This window comes from Terrapene carolina, unplaced genomic scaffold (assembly GCF_002925995.2).
Source record: "Terrapene carolina triunguis isolate 2854851 unplaced genomic scaffold, T_m_triunguis-2.0 Scaffold139, whole genome shotgun sequence".
Taxonomy (NCBI): Eukaryota; Metazoa; Chordata; order Testudines; family Emydidae; genus Terrapene; species Terrapene triunguis.
Genome location: NW_020664490.1, coordinates 12,686,915 through 12,710,131, shown reverse-complemented (window position 1 = coordinate 12,710,131; position 23,217 = coordinate 12,686,915). Strand labels below are relative to the sequence as shown.

Genomic DNA, 23,217 nt, shown 5'->3' with positions numbered 1-23,217 from the left:
CCCTCCCCTCCTTCCAGGACACTGTTTACTCTGCTAAAGGGAAACCAAAATACAAGCAGTTCAGACAGAGCTGAAAAATGCAGAAGCCTGTCTGCCTCCTTCACATGTGAACACGTAGGGGGCCTCCGCATGCACATTTCTTCATCTCCACTAAGAAGGGGACTCATGTGCCTGTGCATAGCATTAGCCACCATCACACCTTTCTGAGTCCCCTCTGGGTTTGTTTTCTGAATGAGATAAAGACATACATGACAAATACTTGTTTTTATGAAGTATTATCGTTTATTGTTCAATTTTTTGTAACCTCAATAAATTAAATGTATGAGGACAGATAAAACGCAATGATGATTTGTTTGGCAAAATGCATACTATCTTGAAACTACAGTATATTATTGTGTGTCAAAACAAGACATACTGGTTTCTCCAGTGTAGGTCCATGGTTGATGTAACAATTTAACTTCAGACAATTTATAAACAAAATGCTTCATTTCTGAACATACAAACATGCAAGTGATTCCACCACTGTTTCCCAAGTAACATACAGTAGCAACAAACTAAGATGTTTTCCTCAAATAAATATGTTTGCTGATAAAGGAATGTAGTATTCAACTGATAAATCCCTATCATACAGCGCATGGGATTCCCATGATTTGTGATTTTACAACACCTTTCAGTTGAGGGTACTTTATTTAATGTTAAATCCAGTATCAGTGAAAATTTGTAAAAGCTAGTTTGACCAATGAAGCTCAAATTAAGATTTAACAAAAGTACATTTATTTTTCTTTAATTAAAAATTTTCCAGTACCTTATGATTATAGCCAAGTATTTACATTTCTTAGAAGTTCTCTGCATACTTCAGTAACAAAAGAGTCTGAAGTTTTCAAGATACCCCTTCTATTTGGACTGAAAATTTTAACTGTGAGGAAAATTGTTTCTTTGAGTTTGACAATGTACATTATACATAATTCAGGGGTTAGACTAATGTTTTTTAGCTTTCAGTAGGAAAGAATTTTCTCCTAATGGTCTCCTTTTCTAAAAATCAAATACAGCTTCTCCTTCCACAAAATGAACTTCTAAATACAGGATTCTGTTATTAATCTATCAATCACAGTTGTAAGTTTCTACTGACAAGGTTTGCCCTTTTGTTTTCAATAACATTTCCTAAGAGGTTCTGTTACTAAAAAGAAAGAGGTCCATCCTGCTTTCAAGAATATAGCATTACAACAGACCATCCTTCTGTTAGTAGATGGAGGGCCAGGCTAGCTTATGATTTGCTAAATGCTAACAGGGAAAGAAAATGAAAACTCCGCTTTTAATTAATTTTTAAATCCCAGGTAGTCATTGTAAGTGATTTTAAAACAGACTGATTCATTAGTTGTACTGTAGAAATCCAAATAAATATGACCATTTACTCTTTAGCATGGTGATTTCACTTATTCCAAAACCACTCAGTAGATATTAACAGCTCCCAACACGATCTCTGGGAATAATCCGTAGTTCTGAACCATGCTTTAGGAAAACATTTCCTAAACAAAAAAGAGAAAGTTGGTCACCTATAGGTTAAATACAGGTATGTGTTATCAATAAGAGCTCTTCAAAGAAATCAGTTACCAAAAAGTGTAAGTATGATCTTAGGAAGAATAATATCATCATGTTTCAGTTTTCAATTACATAGTCGAAATTTCTCTCATGCATGAGAAACTGACTGTATGCTTTGTAACATATTTTCCAGTTCCTCTCATGTATGCACAGTCTAATGAACACTTCGCAATTTAAACAAAAAAGCCAGGCACAAGGTTACATATTAAGCTCATTAGTTAACAATATAAATTAATAGTTTCACCATGATTTTAAACATGACATCAACAAAAATTCAAGGAAAGAATAAAAAGCAAAGATATTGCAAATACAATATGCTTTCAAGGCCTCCCAGCATTATGTACAGCCTGCTATATGTGTTCTGTTCATCCCATATATTGTGCACGGTAGTGAGTTTTTAACAGTCTGGATCAAGTTGCATAGTCTAGCTGGCTGTCAAAAAAATTAAACAAAGTGCTCAAAACCGAACACCCTTGTTCTGCCCCGCCCCAGCTCACTCCATCCCCTCCCTCTCCCTGCCTCCATTGCTCGCTCTCCCCCACCCGCACTCACTCATGCATTTTTCACTGGGCTGGGCCAGAGGGTTAGGGTGTGGGAGTGGAGAGGGGCTCCGTCTGGGGGTGTGGGCTCCAGGGTAGGGGCAGAAATGAGGGGTTCAAGGTGCGGGAGGGGGCACCTGGCTGGGGCAGGGAGTTGGTGTACGGGGTGTGTGTGAGGGCTCCAGGTGGGGGTTGCTATGCGGAAGGGGACTATGGGCTGGGGACTGGAGTGCTGGAGGGGGTAGGGGATCCGGGAGGGAATTTGGGTGCAGGAAGGAGTTCTGAGCTGGGGCAGGGGGTTGGGGCACGGGAGTGAGTGCGGGCTCTGTGAGGGAGTTTGAGTGCGGGGGGGGGGGAGGATCAGGGCTGGCGCAGGGATGCGGGATGGGGTTTGGGGTGCAAGATCAAGGAGGGGGCTCAGGGCTGGGGCAGGTTCCCGGCCAATAGGAACTGCGGAGCCGGCGCTCGGGGTGGGGGCAGCATGCGGAGCCCCCATGGCCACCCTTATGCCTAGGAGCTGGAAGGGCATGCCGACTGCTTCCTGGGAGCCACGCGGAGCCGAGTAGGGAGCCCGCCAGCCCCACGCCAACCGGATTTTTAAAGGCCTGGTCAGCGGTGCAGATCGGAACCATCAGGATCCCTTTTCGACTGGGTGTTCCAGTCAAAAAATTGGACACCTGGCAACCCTAACCATCACTGATACATACTCTCAACCTTAACTATCTCAACATATTTTGTGTCTTTGAATATAAATGTACTATCTTGCTTGAATAACACTGAAGCAGGAAAAGTCAGCTCCTCACTCATTAGCTTGTGTTTTCAAGAACTTTTTTCACAGGTGTCTAATGAATTGAGTCTTCTTACTGGTTTTTAAAGTTCTCCAAGCCTAAGGTGATCTTACTATGAATTTATATACAGACACACATCTCTTGGTGGAGGTACAGGGGCACAAGGTGCCCTTAAACTCTGTACCAGCTACCCACATCATGGGAAGCAACATGGAGGGAGAAGCAGGTTCAGCAGAGTTGCTACTTCCACCCTTTCCTAGAGGTACACACAAGGGGGGGGAGGCGGAGTGGGTGGAATCTTGGCTCTGCTCTTTCTCACACACCCAAATGAACCTTGGTGGTGCTGTATATCAGGGAGATTCCACAGCACTGGGTATAGACTTGATACAGTTTAGGCTAATCTGGAGCAGCCAGGAGGCTGTAAAGTAGATTTACAACTCCTCCAGACTCCTGTTTCTTACACTGGGGAGTTTGTAATGTCAAAACATAGCCCTAAATTAATTTAAATGTTACCCATTCTGTGCTCTACGAACCTCAAATCAGCCAAACATCATTAAACTCAGATTTCCTTCAAAATTTGCTACCCTATTGTCAACATACCTTATATATGTTACTACTGTTCACAGGTATTTGCAAATCAGGGAATAAAGTCTCAAATGAATAAAGCTTTCTTGATTGGATGTTTAATCTCTCAAATGTGAATGTCAACCAAATTGTCTGTTAGAGACGGCGATTAAAATATACATCTAAGAACAAAAATTAAAAAGTGATAAGTCATCTTGATTTCCTGATTCGTAAATAGAGCTATGAAAAATGTTGGGGGGTGGGGGAGTGGAAAAAAGGTGGGCAAAGAGGTCAATATTGAAATGTTGCCCTTTTTCCAAATATTTTGACCAGTTCTATATTTGATTTGTGGGGGGCGGGGGAGGAGAATGTGAAAATTTAGTCAAAATATTTTCCATTTTTTTTATTTTAAAAAATTATGACCAGCTCAAACTGTAAATGAAACGAAGAAAGAAATCTAGTGGATCCTTAAGAAATACATATTACAGTGGTTATAAGTTTATAAGAATCATCTCTCTACATCTCTGCAGCAATACTTTTTAATCTCTTTCCTGAGCAGGACATTGAAGAGAAAACACAATTGCACTCCTCTATTTTTATGTATTATACTAAAAATGTATCTTCTAGTCTTGTCAGTGGTTCCTCATCTCTGCCTCTGAAAAGAGAAAATTCTATACTATTTTTGCTTGTCTCTTTTCCTCCTCCTTAATTCCTTCCTTCTCCTTCTCTCTTTCAGTTGTATTGTGCGGGCAGCAAAATGAAGACCACTTTCCAATATCTTAAGAACCTGCAGATAGTACACTTCAGAGATAAGGAATTTAGTAAATTTCACTTTAATGCTCACACATACACCAGGACAGGTTGGAGCAAAGCATCAGGAAAACCAAAGTAGGGCGAGAGAATAAAACAGAGATAACTATAAAGGGACATAAAGGGTGGTGGTAACTGATAAAGGGACATAAAGGGTGGCGGTAGTGAAGAGATGAGACCACACAGGAAATGAAAGGAAGGCAGAGAACACTGAAAAACAAGGGGTGAGAGTAAGCCCATCTTTTCGGAAGCCCTGTCCAATCCTTAGGTAGCTGTTCCAATCCAACGATAATACAAAAAACACAAGTACACTGAGGGCTTGTCTACACTACCTGCAGGATCGCCGGGCAGCGATTGATCCAGTGGGGGTCGATTTATCGCGTCTACTAGACGTGATAAATCGACCACTGAGCGCTCTCCCGTCGACTCCGGTACTCCACCAGAACGAGAAGCGCAAGCGGAGTCAACGGGAGAGCGCCAGCTGTCAACTTACCGCAGTGAAGACATAGCAGTAAGTAGATCTAAGTACGTCGACTTCAGCTACGCTATTCTTAAATCAACCCCGAACGGTAGAGTAGACAAGCCCTGAGACTGAGAAGTACTAGTATGACTGAGCAAACAAAACCTAGCTTCTGTATAACCTTAACCACTATTTAAATGGATCGCAGGCCTATACTGCTGGTAGTGACAGGCTTTTAAGGAAGAGAAAGCAGTTTTAAGTAAAAATATCTAATATTTAGGGAATATTTCCTGTAGAAATTTCAACTCTATCCCCCGCAAAAATCTACCTACATGTGACAAATATCTAAGGCACTTATCCGTTGGTACTTATGTGTGAAAATATGCCTGTTACAAGTTCTCTCCCAGAAGCCTCAACATCACTTCTGCTAAGTGCTTGCTTTTATGACAGATCAAAATCTCTAACACTTGTCCAAGTTATCACTACAGTGCAGCAAAATTTACCATTTTCCCTTGAAGTTAAAACTAAGGGACACTTTAGGCACAGTGGCAGTGATTTAAAATATTCTATTTGTCCAGCCTAACGAGGGCTGGCAAATCCACGCACTTGGAGTGTCCTGCCACAAGCATATACTTTTAAGAGGTTTGCCAGGAGTATATATTGCTGAAGCACAAAAAAGCTGAAAGATTTTATATGGCTATTGTATTATTTTCTGCTACTTACAAAGCCAAGGAGACATGAAGATAAAGCAGATTATATACAAAACACATTAGGGCTTGAACAATGAATCTGATACCCTGAGGACTACACCTGCTAATCTGGATGAAATGTACTTGGTGCCACTATGCACCAAACAAAAAATGTACAAATGTTATTTAAACAGGCCCACATTTGCCCCCAGGCACACATCACTCACTCCTGCCCCTCCCTTCCTGCCTCTACCATTAATGCAACAGTGTTTTCTTCAAAAAGGTACGGCATGCTTGCCCCCAAACCAGAGAGTCTTCCAAATGGAAATCTGTATGGGAGTTAATGCTGGTTGGATCGCTTTAACTCCTGCTCTGCACCTTTTACCTCCCCCTCCCAAAATGGAGGTAGCAGAGTCAATGTGGGGGATGGAGGAGAGATTATATTTTGGCAGTATAACATTACTGTTGTTGGGGTTGGGAGACAAGGGAACGGCATGGAAGGACTGTTGTCTTCTCATGGAATGCCTGAGATCCACAGGGATAACATTACATTTTTTCCAATAGATCCTCACGTTCTTGTAGGGATATTAAAGAAGGTATTAACAGTGATTCCCCCAAGTGACAGTGACCCCCATAATTTGTCCCCCACACTTTAAAAGCCAACACCCCATAATTTGTCCCCCACACTTTAAAATCCAACAGTTTCACCAAGTACAAAAATCTCTTGGGTCTTCTGTTAAAACTTGTAAGCTACTGTCTGTAGAAACCATTGATTGTATCTGTCCTGTGAAAGATACTTGTTAAACTTACAAACAAGTTAATTGACTTTGTTCTTGAAGTAATTAATACAATGTAAACAAATGCTATAAGCCGTTAAGTGACTTTCACTTCATTGTAACAGCAATGGCTCCTAGGAACAGACCCCCACCCTCTGTGATTAAAGAGCCGGGAGTCTCAAATGAATTAGCACACACCCTGAAAGTGGTGGAGACAGTAAATTAAAATATGGTTAAGATATGAAATGTATGTTGATGAATGCTTGATGTACATAAATGGTTAGGGAGGTGCCAGCCTAGAAAGGGAGTATCCATCGGCCGAAGAATGTGTAAAGTGGACCACCAGAACCCTTGGAGGGTAAACTGGGATCCACCCCATCACCTGGAAGGATGAGAAACACAAACTTTGGACAGTGTGGAGCCACCAGGAATGTGCCCAGGAACGTGCCATCCGCCGATTGAGTCAGCAACAGCAGGATGAAACAGCTCCCATAGACTAACATAGGAATTAATTCCTATAAGAATGGACTCTCAAGACTGAGGACTTTGAGTCTCTGGTTCTGCTGCCAGCCTCCGGTGCACCTGACACAGACTCGGCTCCATCCTCATGACCAAGATACCTGGCCAGTAACTTGGCATGAGCAACTTCTAGGCTGGTAACTATAACACCTATACAGAACTTGAATAAATGATTGTGTAAATGAATCTCTCTCTCTCTGTGTGTGTGTGTGTGTGTGTGTGTGTGTGTGTGTGTATATATATATATATATATAAGGAATAAGTAGTGATAGAAATAAGTAGTCAAACAACGTTGTTTACTTTTATCTTTTGCTTTATCATTATATTTACAATAAATGTGGCATCTTTGCCTTATCCTTCTTAATAAGATCCTGCTGGTTTTTATTCTATTGGTATAACATTCTGAGGTTTTTGTAGACTGAAACAATTGCTCTATCAAAGGAGATTTTAAAGCACTAAAAGCATTTTAAATGAAAATATCAAAAACACTAGTTCTTGCATATCGGTAAATAGGTATGTACATGATTACTCCTGAGGGCATTCTGTGCCAAAATATTTAAAATCCTGCACTAAAAAATTCAGTGCACAATATTTTAAAATTCTGCAATTTTTTGTGTCAAATAAATGTAGAGGCTTGAGCATGGCACTGGGGAGCACAGGCCACGGGGTCCACAGAGGTGGGAGATCACCCTGCAGCCCCCCCACCCCGGACTCAGCGGTGAGGCTGCACCCAACCCTGACACAACACAAGGACTGGGCCTGCCCCAGAAACATACCCCCTCCGTGCAGGTGCACCAGGTGTGGGCAGGCAGGCTCAGCAACGCAAGATCCAAGTGTGGAGAGGCTTAGTGTGAGGGGTTCCAGGTATGGGTTGAGAGGGTTCTGTGTGGGGCAATCTGGGTGCGGGCGGCTTAGTGGGGGATCCGGGTGCGGGAGGAATCTGGATGTACAGGGGTTTGTTGGGGGGTTCTGGGTGCAATGGTAATGGGACTCTGCAGGGTGGCTCCAGGTGAAGTGATTGGGGCTCGTGTGTGTGTGTCTGGATGTGGGGGTATAGATCTCGGTGGGGGGGGGGTTCAGTGGGGGGTCCAGATGCTGGAGGAGTGTGGGTCAGTGTGGTGGGAATCCAGGTGCAGCTGATTGGGGCTCGGTGGGGTGTGGATCAGGGTGCAGGTGTCTCATTGGGGTGGTCCAGATGCAAGGGGAGTGGGGCTCATCAGGGGGGTTCTGAGTGCAGGGGAGTGAGGATCGGTAGGAGGGTCTGGGTATGAGAGGGTCTGGATGCATGGGGATTGGATGGATGGGGGAGCTGCTCCCTGTACAGGGATCCCTCCCTCTGCAGCTGAGGAGCGATGAGTGCAGGAAGCAGGAGGAGGGGGAGAGTTTGCAGAGCTTCCTGTGGTTGGGGGAGAAATCTGGGGGTGGGTCTGACCCAGTCCTAGATGCCATGCAAAGCAAGAGGAAGTCCCGTCCTCCCGAGCCCAGCCAGGACTAATAGCTGAGTCCAGCACAGGGAAGGGAGCAGGGTCTTCCCCAGTCCTGCCTCCTGCACCACAGTGATTTATCTCTCTGCCGGCTGCCCTTGGCACCAGAAACATACTGCTGAGGAGGGTCGCATAACTGCTCTTGTGGCTTCCCTTTGTTTCCCCATCAGAAAGTCATTTTTCTGTGGGGAAGCAAAGAAATCTGCGTGGGAAATACATTCTGTGCATGCACAGTGGCATAGAATTCCCCCAGGTGTAGTACATGATGCCATGTCTATTGATAACCAGCTTTGTCATAAGTCATCTAGGTTAACGTATGACCCATCACAACTGAAGCATGGGGGACTAACTATGAGTGAATGTGCCGAGCCTAGTGCTGGTGAAGACTTTCAACACTTTCAGAAGGGCAATGTGCCAGCATTGCTTAGCAGCATCGATGCATATTTAAGAAACCATCACCTGACGCTGACAATCTGGCTTCCAATCACCCTGTGTCTAATCTTCCTTTTGCAGCTAAGAATCATGAGAAGATTGTGGTGAGAACTCTCGGTACCTAAATGCCTCTGATTTATTTGACCCTTATCAATTATGTTATTGCTCTTGTAACATTGCGAGATGACTTTCTAGTGGTGATGGATGAAGTTCGAGTATCCATACTGCATTATTAGATTTATCATCTGCCTTAGATTCTGTAAGATGTTATCTTGTTCTCATAAGAACAGCCATACTGGGTCAGACCAAAGGTCCATCTAGCTCAGTATCCGGTCTTCCGACAATGGCCAATGCCAGGTGCCCCAGAGGGAATGAACAGAACAGGTAATCAACTGATCCATGCTGTCGCCCATTCCCAGCTTCTGGCAAACAGAGGCTAGGGACACTCAGAGCATAGGGCTGCATCCCTGCTCATCTCGGCTAATAGCCACTGATGGACCTATCCTCCATGAATTGATCTAGGTTTTTTTTTTTTTTAAACTCTGTTATAGTCTGGGCCTTCACAACATCCTGTGGCAAAGAGTTCCACTAGGTGACAGTGTGTTGTGTGAAGAAATGCTACCTTTTGTTTTAAACCTGCTGCCTATTAATTTCATTTGGTGTAGTAAGGAGTAAATAACATTTCCTTATTTACTTTCTCCACACCAGTCATGACTTTATAGACCTTTATCATATTCCACCTTAGTTGTTGATTTTCCAAGCTGAAAAGTCCCAGTCTTATTAATCTCTCCTCCCTCTCATTCAGTGTGTATATGAGGATGTTAGTGGATTAGACCCTGATTCAGCAAGGTGCTTAAATCTTTTGTGGGACTGGGCCTTAGTGGGAAAGAAAGAGTTGCTGTATCTCCAATGTGTTGAAAACGCCCAGCTTCATTTTTCTCTCTCTTTTGATCCCAACAGAGTGGTTGTGTGTCTGCCACAATGTTTGGTGGAGAATGGGGCACAGATGAGTTAGATCTGTCTGAGGCTCAATCCAGATAAGAAGGAGATGATATTGGTAGGCTGAGGAAAGCAATCAGAAGATATGGCAAAAGTCACATACATTCCACCTACTGAAGGTATGTGACCACCAATTGTTGCTCATATTTGAAACATAGGAGTCTTGTTAGGTTCCTAATTATCATTGGATGATCACTGTTCAGCAGTAGCTAAGACCACTTTTATCATTTGTGTCTGGCTATAAGGTTGTGACCATTTATTTTCAAAGTGGACCTTGACAACATATTTTGTGCCTTTGTCACTTGAAGACTAGACTACTGCAATGTTCTCTTAAGGTTACACTTTAAATTTATTTGGAAGGTAAGCTAGGGCAGAATGCAGCAGCCTACTTTGTAAACAGAGTCTTTCCATGAGCATACTCAATCAGGGCTCCAACATCTGCACTGGCTGCCTGTGTATTTCTGGGTGCAGTTTAAGATACTGATTTTAAGATGACTTCAAACTTTCCTATTTGAGAGACCACCTCTCTCTCTGTGGCACATTGCCACAGTTGAGATCAGAAGAGGTTCTTGAACTGGGTCCCCCTCGATCTGAGTGAGAGGGGACTGCTGGCAGGGCAATCTGTGAGAGATCCCTTTCCTTTGGAATGTTTCTCTCACCCAGTCCAAAGTAGCTTGAATCAGTTGACCTTCAGGGCACACTGCTAAATCTTTTTAGAAAGGCTGCAGTAGTAGTAAATATTGCTGGGTGATGTACAGGGGAAGTTAAGGTTTTTTTTGTTTTTGTTTTTTCTCTGCATGGTTATTTAGTATTATATATTATGGGGTTGCTATTTCTTTTTCTTTATCATATTAAGTATTTATGAGAGGGCCCTGGAATATTAGCTAGGCGCTTACTGTTGTTTCACAGATCTAAATAAACAAAATATTGAGCAATAATTATATGATCTTAATGATGTTTGACATGAGGCTTTGGATGCAGTTTTCAGCCTTGTTTAGTACTTCTGGGTCCCTTGAAAAGCTGTTAAAACTTGGATAAACTAGATGAGAACATAAGTCATTCACTGTGGTGCATCGTAACTGAATAAAAAATAAATTCAGTTTTTTCTTAATTGGACTTTACAAATAAGTACTTACCCGCTGTCTGTGCAGGGTTTATTCCTATTCCATCTAAGTTAAAAAAAAAAGTTATTAATTTTGGGGGCTAAAACAAAAACAGATCCAAGTATTTAGTAGTGTAAACTTACAACATTAAAATGAATGCAAAATAGTCAAGGTTCTAAACAATATACTGTAATAATTATTAAACATCAATCTTTATTAATTTCCTATTGCCAAAAAGTATTGCTAGTCAGCTTTATTACTTATAGCTGATGATAAAAATTTCAGCATAGTAAACCACAAGATATGCTGTAGACTAAAACCTCTCAAATAGCAATAAAATATTCATGGCAAAACCCCATGCACCAGCATTATGTATAACAGTGAGGTATTACTTTTGATGCTCATCAATTTGTATGCTGGTTAGATTATAGAGAAAACCTGTTTATGCTTTTCTGGAATTCAGCTTAACTGAATCAACAATATAAAAACTATTTTCTTACCATTTGTTATAATAGCACTTGTTGCTGCAGGAACTTTGAACTAAATGAAACAAAAGTATGACAAATTAATTTTAAAGACAGACAACAAAGTGGAAAATACTACAGTGAACATTTAAACTCTGTTGTAATTTCAGCTGCTTAGGCCTGTATGAAGAATAATTATGGAAAAAAAAATCTCTTCAGATTTTATAGAACTATCAAAATAATTGTTTATAATCAAAGCTTATTATTCACTAAGAGGTTATATGGAACATAAAGTACACAGTGTTAAAACAGTTGATTAGATCTAATCATCTGGAAAAAAATATCTGGAAATAATGTCAAAATTATGCTAATTGAAGAGTTCAGAAAAAAATAATTCTGATAATACAGTAAGGAGCAGCACCAAAAATGTTGATGAAAATGAGTAACTACTCAATTGCATACATTTCTGGAATAAATATGCAATTTTGTTTTATAATTTGCTTTCATTTAAATTGATCAAATACAGATGCCAGAACCTTCTGGAATAAAAATGGCCAAATAAAGTCTTCAAACACTTATGTACATAAACAATCTCATGGAATTTACTCAAATATCATTCATGGGCACAAAGTTAAGCATGTGCATAAGCATTTGCAGGACTGGAGCCTTGGTCTTTGCGTAAGGGTGATTTTTTTTTTTTTTTTTTTTAAAGACATGGCTATAGCAAAAACGGCTGAAGTCTGAAATCTGACACATACACAGTCCTGATGTTGAGAGCTATGGTGTTTTTCAGTGCATGAGCAACTGTAAAATCACTTGTGTGCATATTTAGTAACATTTATTAAGATCACAATGAGCAGAATCACAATGCAGAGTTCCTGCTTGGCTTGACTTGGGGCTGGGCAGAGAGGGTCTGTTACTGGGACAATTTATGTGGGGGAATTTACAACCGTTTCATAAACTGCTAACTCCTTTAAAAAAAAAAAAAAAAAAAAAAGTCACAGCTGGCCAGATAGAAAATAGTCTCTACTCTGCACTTCTGACCATATTTTCAGTGAGTCTTTCAAAAGTCTCTTGGATTGAAACACTCACTTCAGGTTACTTGATTTTGCTATATTAAGGTAATACAGTGAAAATAGTTATGAATTTTGATGGACTACGATATTACTTTTATGTGACAGTCTGTCCATAGGTCCCAGCCAGAGTTGGACCTCATTGTGCTAGGTGCTGTACAAAGATATAGTAAAATATAGTTCTTGCCTCAAAGAGCTTCCAATCTAACATTCCGATCCTATAAACACACAGGTCCATAAAGTTACTCACAAGCTTAAATCTTTGAAAGATCTGACCCAGTATGCTCTGTTTCTGGACTCAAATGGTCTTCCGCATATCATGCTTAACATCAGGTACAGGAGAAAATAGTAGGTGTGGACAAAGGGTTACTGTTACCGGAGAAAGTCACATTGATTCAAGCCCCCTTTTCTTTTTTTAATCTGAGTCCTGGTCAACATTTAAAATTTAGGTAAACATAGACAATAATATTTGCAAATGCATCAATGACTGGAGAGGTCCCAGAAAACTGGAGAAGGGATAACGTAGTGCCCATCTTTAAAAAGGGGGGAAAAGGAGGAGCCAGGGATCTGTACAGTCAGCCTGACCTCGATACCTGGGAAGCTACTAGAGCAATGTATAAAACATTCAATTTGTGAATACCAGGAGGATGAAGGGGTAATCACTAGCAGCAAGCATGGATATATTAAGAACAAATCATGCCAAACCAGCTTGATTTCCTTCTTTTACAGGGTAACTGGTTTGGTGGACAGAGGGAAAGCGGTGGACATTAATATACCTGGACTTTAGCAAGACTTTTGACAGAGTCCCACATGACAGCCTAATAAGTAAGCTGGAGAAATGTGGGCTCAGAGGAACTGCCATTAAGTGGATATATAACTAGTTAAACAACCACAAACAAAGAGTAGCTATGAATGGAATGATGTCAGATTGGAAGGAGGTCTCAAGAGGGATTCCACAGGGATCTGTTCTGGGTCCAGAGTTATTTAATATCTTTATTAATGACCTAGATGTAGGAATAGAGAGCATCCTGTTCAAATTGGCAGATGACACAAAGCGGGGGGGGGGGGGGGAAGGGCTGCGAACACTTTGCAGGATACAGCTCAAATTCAAAGGGATTTTGATAAATGGGAGAACTGGGCTATAGACAACAAAATGAAATTCAACAAAGACAAATGTAAGGTGCCTCAATTAGAGAAGAAAAATCAAATGCACAAATACAGAATAGGGGATAACCGGTTTGGTAGCAGCACTGCTGTGAAGGATCTGTAAGTTGTGGTGGATCACAACCACAACATGAGCCAATAATGCAATGCTGTTACAGAGGCATTGCATGTAAGTCACGGGAAGTGACAGTACTGCTCTACTTGGCGCTGGTTAGGCCTCAGCTGGAGTACTGTGTCCAATTTTGGTCACCTATGTATAGAAAGGATATGGAGAAACTGGAAAGGATCCAGAGGCAAGCGATAAAGATGATCAAAAGGATGGAATGCAAGCCATATGAGCAAAGGCTGGAGGAACTGGGTATGTTTAGTTTGGAAAAGAGGAGATTAAGAGGGGGACATGACAGCGGTCTTGAAATAGTTGAAAGGCTGCCATAATAAAAGTTGTTCTCTCTTGCCACAGAAGGCAGGACAAGTGACAATGAGTTCAAGCTACAGCAGAGCAGATTTAGATTAAATCTCAGGAAAAACTTCCAAACTGTAAGAACAGCAGGACAATGGAACAGACTGTTTAGGAAGGTCATGGAAGCTCCTTCACTGGATGTTTTCAGAAGTAGGCTGGATAACCATCATTCTTGGATGGTTTAGACACAACAAATCTAACCAAGATGCAGAACTACATGACCCTTGCGGTCCCTTCTAACCCTATGATTCTATAGCTCTCCCATCAACATAATAAAACCACCTCAATGAGCAATGGTAGCTAGGTTGGCGGGAGAAGCTCTCCCACCAACATAGCACTGTGCACACTATCACTTATGCCACAAAACTTATGTCGCTCAGGGAGGTGTTTTCTTCACACCCCTGAGCGACATAAGTTTTGCCGACATAAGTGGTAGTGTAGACATGGCCTAAGTCTATGATGTATGGGATGAAAGGGGAAAGCAGCAGTAATCAGTGCTTATACGGCTCCCAATGTTACTCATTATTTGCTAATGTTCCAAGGAACCCCTGAATTCATGCACCAACTGTATGTAACGGAAAGGATACTGTTGGCTATCCCCAAAGAGCAACTGAGCATCCATCTTCTCACATCTCCTATATGACTGGTTGGTATATGCACCATCTCCAGTGAATGACTGAACATGCTTCCTTCCAGCCCAAGGCTACAGAGGAGAAGCCGGACTTTCCCTGTAACGGCTGCTAGAGGCTGCAGTGTGGCTTGGCACTGGAATTGAGAGCAAGAAGCCAGTCTGTCCTGTGCTCTCAGCGACACCTCTGTTGGAACTCAGCCAGTAAGAAGGTGGAAACTGCCAAATTCAAAAGCAGAGCAGACACAAGGCAGACTTGGGGAGAGAAAAGAGGAGATTCGGACAAGTAGTCTGGCAAGACTATGGCTGGAGGGGGCAGAGAAAACGAGAATTGTCTGAGCAAGGGAACAGGGTGGGCGGGAGGTGACTGGGAATGAAAGGGAGAGGAAGCTTGAACTGGAAGCGGTGGGGGGCAGGGAAAGGGAAGGCTTTAATTGGTTGGGTAGGAAGGAAGGGCAGTTTGGAACTGGTTGGACAAAGAGACTACGACTGGGAACTGGGGTGCGAAGACACTGAGATAACACGAGATGAGGAAGTGGGGGGAGGAGGGAAGCTGAACAAGGAGGCTGGATCTAGGAACCAGAGTGTGTGTGTTGGGGGAAGGGGAGACAGATCTGACAAGGAAATGGGTTATGAGGAAAGAACTTGGATTTTCTGGGCAAAGAGACTGGGATAAGACAGCAGGGGATACTGGGAAAGGAACTAGGGAGAAGGTGAGAGACTGGGATTGGATGAAGAATGCAGGGAGGGAGACTAGAACTGGGAGCCAGTGGAAGGAGAGAGGAGAGAGACAGATCGGATGGGAAGGTTGGGGCTGGACTGGGACTGACTTGGCAAGGAGAATGGGACTGGATGTTGGGAGGGGAAATTTGGAACTGGGATAGCAAGACCAGAGGGGTAGATTAGAACCAACTGGACAAGGAAGCTGGAACTTGAATGAAAAGCCTGAGGAGTAGAGACGGACTGGACAAGCAAGAGAAGAGGGACTGGGACAATGAGCCAGGGATGGGGAAAAGACAGGATAGGGACAGGTTGGAGGGGGAGGGGCAGGGGTATAAGGGATCACGTTGGGGAAACAAGAAGAGTCTGTTCCCACTAGAGCACACTCCCCTCCAGAGCTTGAAATGGAACCCAAGGTTCCTATCCCAACAGTCCTCTGCTGTCTGAAAGTATGTGTGAAACCTATTGGCAAAGTGTCTCATCCCCATTTACTGCTGGCCCACACAGAGGATGACAATTTACTACTACTATCGGTTACTTTGTTAGCTCCGGTGGCAGAGATTTGCATGGTGGATCTATAGGATTCAATCCGGTTGATGAATCATTGAGTGTCCATATGATGCCACATGATGGAATTTATGTTAGTTTAGTTTGCTTGTTTAAAAAGATAGGAAGTTACACACACCCACAAAAACTATACTAAAAAAACATTCAGATTGCAAAGTCACACACTTAACAGTTAGGAAATGCCTCAATTAAAGTTTCCAGTGTAACCTTAATTGAGCCCCTTTGTGCATATGCATTACTACACAGCCTTTAATTACATGATCACCTACTCTTTTTACCATCAGATCTCTGTCTCATTCAATGCACTGGATGAACAGCTATACAATACTTTGTATTAATCTTTTTTATGTAAGGTGTGGCCATAGACCTCATTAAACACACAATATTCAAACCCTGCTCTGAAGATATCTGCATGAATTTTTCTATGTTTCTCATCACTCTCATATATGAGTACTTCATAAAATTATTTTATCTTCACAAACACCCCTGTGAGGCGACAGAGTGGAATTATCTCCATTTTATAGATGGGGAGCTGAGGCACAGAGACAGTAAGGTAAAAAGTACCCCCCAATTTTGGGTGCCCAAGCTGAGATGCCTAGGACTTGATTTTTGAAAGTATTTAACTTTTTATATCACTTTATATGTTCAAGTACAGCTCTCCTGGACTTCCAACTGCAGTTGTGAGCGATCAGCATTTTTGTAAAACAGGCGCAAGATCTCAAGTTGGGCATGCAGAAAATAAGAAACACATAATTAGTGACCACCTCTGAAAGGTTTGGTCTCAGTGTCTTGCATGGTAGCATCACACAGGAACTCTGTCGCAGAAGCAGGGATAGAATCCAGCTGCCTTAACCATGAAACCATCCTTTCTCTTCATCCAGCTCCCTGTGTTATTCATTACTTTTCAACTTCTGCAACAAATGAGGCAGGGATCCTACAGACAGCAGCCTCCTTTACTACACTGCCCAGGTTCATCTCCAGAACAGGAGATGTGCATTGAATGAGGGAGGGGTCCTTTGGAAAAAATAGTATGTGATCATGTAATGAAAAACTGTATCATAATGCACAGGGGGGCTAAATTAAGGTTGCACAAGCAGTTTCTAACGTTTGAGTGCTTGACTATGTAACTTGTTTTTAACAGAGTTTTTATGTCCGTAATACAGATTTGGGGATTGATCCTACTCCGTGAAAAGAAGCGGGAGCCAGATCAAGACCTATTTGCGGGAATGCCTATATTTCAAACTGATGTGGGTAAATAATGTGAAGATCATATCTGATATTATAGAAAAAGCCATCCAATTTTGCTGGACTTATCCTTTTTGCAAGCAAATACCATGTCTATTGTAGAAATGTCCACATTTGTATTCTTTGCAATATTAGTGGCAAAATAATGCTTAGGTATAAAAAGAATGGTTAAATCATGGTTTAAATACTTGCTTCACAGAGTTATACCCAAAAAAAATCATATTGCTATGGGCTGAGTTAAACATTGTTGTTATGGGTCAGGCATAATCATCTGCTGTATATTCAGGATAAATACGAAGAAGATATTGTAATCAGGTGGCTGAAACAATGAAGCTGACTCCACCCTAAACACAGGCCCATGTCTCCAGCCAAAACAAAGGCACATCCAAGCTACTAAGGAACATGAACTATGTGGACCGGGGCTCAGCTGGGCATTGTTTAAGGGCGTGTGTGTGTGTATGTGCACATGCGAGAGTGAGAAGTAGGTCAGAGACCAAAGCAGCAAGAAAGCCAAAAGTAACAGAAGTGCTGGTAATGTGGCCCTGATAGAAAGCTAAGAAAGAAAACTATCTGGGCACAGAGTGCTGGTGGCAAGGCAGGTATGGAAGTGCAAGTAAAGAAACTGTCTCCTGCTGTTTGATTCCTATTGTATTCAGGAAAACAGGACTTTATGTATACTTTTTGTAAACAAACAAGCTTGCATCAAAGAAAATACCTGTCTCTGCCATCAATTTCTCCTCCTACCTGCAACACCCCAAATTCGGCTAACAGCTCAGTCAAAAGGGGTAATAATATTAAAAGGTATAGTATTAAAAACATTACTCATATGAAACCTATTCATACCATATTTAATAATTGATAACATCTTAATAAACTGAACAAAATATCTACATATTTCAGATGGCATGCCCAAGTAAAAACATAATTTAGAAATCATTTACTTCTCTACCTCTAGAAACACGTAAACAATGCTTTTTTTACATTCTAAAAGAGCACTAGCATGTTTATTCTGAGGGGCTACGAGATATTCTGTATGTTATCTTTAAAAATTCCCTCCACAGTAAATGAATGATTCATCTATTCAAATGACTGAATTAACATTAAACTAAGTGGTTCAAGGAGTATAGTCCATTTATAAAGCCAGAAACCAGGTCTTGTTCTTTTCAATGCCAAATACATGCAGTACCTGTGGTCTGAATTAAAAATTAAATTACACCTCTCCCCTTCCCCAAAGAATGTAGCTAATAAGCAAGGAAGCAAAGTCTTTTTATTCTATGTTTGTATAGCACTTAGCACACTGGGGTCTTGTGTTCATGACTAGAGCTCGTTGGCCCTACTGTAGTACAAATAAATATTATAAATAACAACAACCAAAGACAATGCAGTATTTTGAAAAGTGATCATTTCACTATTTCCTCCTCCCCATAATAGATCCTTGTACCAGCGTGTGAAAGAGCTAAATATTGTCATATTGTATTATAGGTGGCCTCCAAAAAAAACCTATAAAAATATCATAACCTATCTTTTAAAAATAAAATGTTTTTTTGTGTGCGCGCTAAGTGGATTTATATAACTGAACACTAATGATATGTGGGGTACAAGAGCCCACTACAACAATTGTTCTTCATTTTCCCACTAAGCCTCCTGAAAACAGCTATAATTATCCCTTTAGGTTGTAAACCTACACAAAGGGGATGATTCAAAGCCCACTGATGTCAACAGAAAGACTCCCATTGATTTCAAAAGGCATGATCCAAAGTACATAAATACACACTAGTTGAAACTGTATCTTGTTTAATGGGACCGTTTTAATAACTAATCCTTTCCTAACATGGCTGTTTTTAAAGCATGGGCTGCTAGGTACATGAAAGCCTTAGAAATGGAAAAGACCTATAAAAGTCTGGTCTACACTTTTTGGATGCAGTTATACCATCAAAAAAGTCGTTTTGCCAGTATAGCTTATTTTGTTTGGGGAATTGGTATAAGCTATACTGGCAAAAGCACTCTTTGCTGGTGCAAACTGCTTCTCCAGTAAGAGGATCTGCCTGAACAGCTATACTGGCAAACCCTTTCTAATATGGAACGTCCTATGTCATCAAGTCCATTCCCTCTGCCAATACACTATTATTTCTTCTAGTACATTTTCCAAGGAGTAAAGTGGGATTGTACTTGAGCAGCTAGCCTGAGCCACTGCAGCCATACTGTTATTTTTAGCCATTTAACAGAGAGAGAATAAGGGTTTGACTACACAGGAATGTTTTACCAGTTATACTAATATAATTATACCAGTATAGTTAAACTGATACAATTACACCGGTATAGCTTCTTGTGTGGACACTCTTATTCAGAAATAAGAGTGTCCACACAGGGAGTTATACTGGTACAACTATATTAGTCTGAGGCTAGGTCTACACTACAGCGGGGGTCCGACCTAAGATACGCAACTTCAGCTACGTGAATACCGTAGCTGAAGTTGCGTATTTTAGGTCGGCTTACCTGGCGGTGAGGACGGGGGAAAGTCGACCGCTGCCGCGCTGCCGCCGACTCTGCTGCCGCCTCTTGCCGCGGTGGATTTCCGGAGTCGACGGCAGAGCGATCAGGGATCGATTTTATCGCGTCTTCACTAGACGCGATAAGTCGATCCCAGAAAACCGATTGCCTGCCGCCGGACCCTCCGGTAAGTGTAGACAAGCCCTAAGGGTATATTAGGGTAGGTCCACACTACCCGCCCGATTCGGCGGGTAGAGATCGATCTTCTGGGATCGATTTATCGCGTCTCATCTGGACGCGATAAATCGATCCCAGAAGCGCTCCCCCGTCGACTGCGGAACTCCTGCTCGCTGAGAGGAGGAAGCGCTGTCGACGGGGGAGCTTGCCTGCGCCGCGTGGACCCGCAGTAAGTAAACTTAGTTCGATCTAGGAAACGTCAACTTCAGCTACGCTATTCTCGTAGCTGAAGTTGCGTTTCCTAGATCGATCCCCCGCCCCAGTGTGGACCAGCCCAAAGTCTAAGGGGGAGAGCTCTCCCAGAAATAAAAAATAACCACCCCGAATGAGGGGTGGTAGCTTTATTGCTGGGAGCGCAACTCCCGGCGATAAAGCGCTATCCATACTGGCGCTTTTCAGCCCTAAAACTTTTGTCGCTCAGGGGAGTGTTTTTTCAAGCCCCTGAATGACTAAAGTTTTAGCACTGAAAGTGGCAGTGTAGACACAGCCTAAATTCACATCTTACTTTATACTGGTATAAACTTTCCTACAATGGCAAGTCATCAGTAACTTGCTCGAAATCACACAGGAAGTCTCCCAAATCTCAACCTGACTCCCTAACCTCTGGACCATTCTTCTTCACTACTCCTTGTAATTTATACCCTTCAAATATTTATAAGCTATGCCTCCACCTTATTCATAGATTCATAGATTCTAGGACTGGAAGGGACCTCGAGAGGTCATCGAGTCCAGTCCCCTGCCCGCATGGGGCATTAGTCATCACTTAGCAATTTATACACATTTCTCTTGCTCTTTCTTTTATCCCTCCAGCTCCTTCGTCATTTTTACTTTCTCTGAAATCCCTCCAAAGTATCACTTTCCCTTGAACCAGAAAATGTTCAAAATATCATAATATTCCAGGTGTAGATTCACCAAAGCCAAGTAGAGATACACCATTTCCCCACTGAACTGTGATGCGGCACTTCCTCAGATGCAGCCCAAAACAAGTTAAATGTGTTATAGCAAAAAAGCCAACATTTTGTTGTCCACAATCACTACCAGAATTTCAGCATTACTGCTTTCCAGGTTTCTCTCTTTCATTAACTTAATGTTTACTTCCTATTTTCTATCTCTATATATTTTTAAATCATACACACACATATTTTACACCCATGCTATAAGTATGGATCAGATATTTTTTATTACTTTAAAAAAGAATAACTATGTAACTGCCTTGATGAAATTCCAATTAGCTTTTTCAATAAAAGCAAACTTCCAACATGACTCATTCTTGCCCCAGCCATCTATAATTTCACACAAAAATGTACATGAGTCTTGTAATTTAACTCTTTGGTTAATGATGTAAACATTGTCACAATTCAAAACTTACTTCTTCTGCAGCAAACTTCAAGACGGCTGTGAAAGGTGTATTTTCAGGCACACTTAACCTGAAACAAAGAAAAGTTAATAGAAAACATGATTTCTAGACCAAATTAGAGACCAATTCCAATGGTCCTAAAGTTATTGATTATAATTTCACTGAAATCAATGGGAGTGCTCCTGCAGTTTAAGTTAAGCATGTACTTATATGCTCTGCTAGATCAGGGCCTAAAACACTGAAAGAAGACTGGTACATTGCAAAAAAATAACTGAAGTTTTTATTTTTAAATACATTATTACAGGCATTCCAGAAGAAGTGATGTCAACATGTCTACCACATAAGAATTGTGGAAGACTTCCCAGTATCTAGTCTCCATACCTTTTTGAGTGTGAGAGATTACATATTCAACTTTCCCCTACCAACAGTCTGATCTTGCAAACGCTTACTATGGAGGATGGTGTTTAACACCATGAGTAGTACCACTGATTTAATGATAAGACCTCAAAAACCATATTGTGGTACCAACACAGATCAGTGAACCTAGGGAGTTTTCACATTCCTGTGCAGCATGGGGTACGGGTCACTTACCGAGATTACCTGGGTATATCTCAATCAATTTTCTGCCTTTGCAGGGCCCTTTGGCATCAGTGCAGTTCAGTCCCTCCTGTTCTCTGCCTGTGGCATATACCAGTCTAGTCTCCTGTGTGGGCTGCAATACTTTGATCTAATTTCAGTTGTTGGGTTTAGTGTGTGGTATTGGTGACCTATGAGGAGGAGATCAGACTACATGATCTGATTGTCTCTTCTATCCTTAAACTCTGTGACTATGGGCATGAGGCAGTCTCTGTATGGACAGAGAAGTCTGTGGGAGGGAGCAGCGCTCATGGGTTCAGGGGCAGTGTCTTTAGGCAAGACGGGTGGGTTTGGGGCACAGCTCAGGGAGGGTTACACACAGTATCAGTGGGCGGGTGCAGATCAGTGACTGTGGGCAGGGCGGTGAAAGGAGGCATAGCGCCCATGGGCAGGGCAGCAGGAGTTGGGGGGGTGAGGGGCAATACCCATGAGCGGGGAGGGTCAATGGCAAGGGGGCTCGTGTGAGGGAGCAGTGGCCTTTGGTGTGGGAGGAGCTGGTGTGGGCAGGCAGTACCTCGTCAGGGTAATTGCAGGACTGGTGTGGGGTGGTGCCCATGGACAAGGTATAGGGGTTGGTAGCAGGGAGGTCGGTGGCAGAGGGCTGGTGAGGGGGGGCAATGCCCATGGGCAGGGTAGGGGGGCTGGCATGCAGGAGTCAGTGCCTGGGGGTGGGGCAGCTGGGGGATTAATAGGGGGTTGGTAGCAGGAGGAGACTGGTGTAGAGGACAGTGCCCAGGGCGGGGCGGCTGGGGGCAGAGGGTGTGTGGCGTGGGGGGGGCAGTGCCCGTGCAGTCAGTGGTGCCCCTGGGAGGACGCGCAGTGGGTGCGGGAGAGGATGGATGTGGCAGCGCATGCGCACAAGGCATGAGGCGGCGGCGGAGGGAGGTGTCACTCACACTTTGTAGGGCAGCCGCGGGTCCGACGTCAGCGTGATTTTAAAGGTGACTTTCGACCTGGGGAGGCAGAGGACAGAGCGTTAGAGCCGGCAGGGCGGGGCCGCGGGCGGGTGGGGGAGGGGGGAGCGTGTCCGTGTCACTCACATGATCCGGTCCGGGCCCAGGAACCGCCGCCGCCGCCCCTAGGCACACGTCAGCCGCCGCTGCGCCGGCCGGCCGAGGGGCCCTTCGCCTCCGCTTCCGCCCCGCCCGAGCTGCCCGGCCGCCGCCTGAACAAAACCGCCACGGAGCAAGCGAGACCCTGCGCCGGCGGGGGCGGGGCGAGGGGGCGGGTCCTCGTCAGGCAGCGGCGGGGCAGCTACCCTGGGTCCTGCCGCTGGGAGGCGGGGCGGGGCCTGGCTCCTCCCCGGCTCCCGTGGTGGCCCAGGGGGCCTGTGCTGCTGGGCCCGCGCAAATACCGAGAGTGGGGACAAGGCCGGGCGGGGAACCGGCAGGAGCCGCCCGGAGGGGCCGGGAAG

General features: G+C 43.1%; 1 protein-coding gene across 2 annotated transcripts; it reads right to left on the bottom strand.

Annotated features, from left to right (window-relative positions):
• Positions 1 to 256: 256 nt before the first annotated feature.
• LOC112119335 (ubiquitin-fold modifier 1) lies at positions 257 to 22,933 on the bottom strand. Of its 2 annotated transcripts, XR_003369882.2 has the most exons (7): positions 22,844 to 22,933; positions 22,700 to 22,756; positions 21,180 to 21,237; positions 11,263 to 11,302; positions 10,796 to 10,828; positions 3,527 to 3,672; positions 1,448 to 1,526 (listed from the first exon to the last, which is right to left on the bottom strand). XR_003369882.2 is itself a non-coding variant. In XM_024217959.3 (6 exons), coding segments are annotated over exons 1-6 (258 nt in total). In that variant the 5' UTR covers positions 22,846 to 22,933; the 3' UTR covers positions 257 to 1,458. The 2 variants fall into 2 exon arrangements, 1 of the variants encoding a protein (XP_024073727.1); XM_024217959.3 differs by lacking the exon at positions 3,527 to 3,672 and having other exon boundaries at positions 257 to 1,526.
• Positions 22,934 to 23,217: the final 284 nt, after the last annotated feature.

Excerpts from the sequence above, each read along its gene's own strand:
- LOC112119335 (XM_024217959.3), bottom strand. Across the intron at positions 11,303-21,179 it reads TGAAGTTTGCTGCAGAAGAA|TTCAAAGTTCCTGCAGCAAC; the intron begins GTAAGTTTTGAA and ends TGTTTCATTTAG. Across the intron at positions 1,527-10,795 it reads AAACCCTGCACAGACAGCGG|GAAATGTTTTCCTAAAGCAT; the intron begins GTAAGTACTTAT and ends TTTTTTGTTTAG.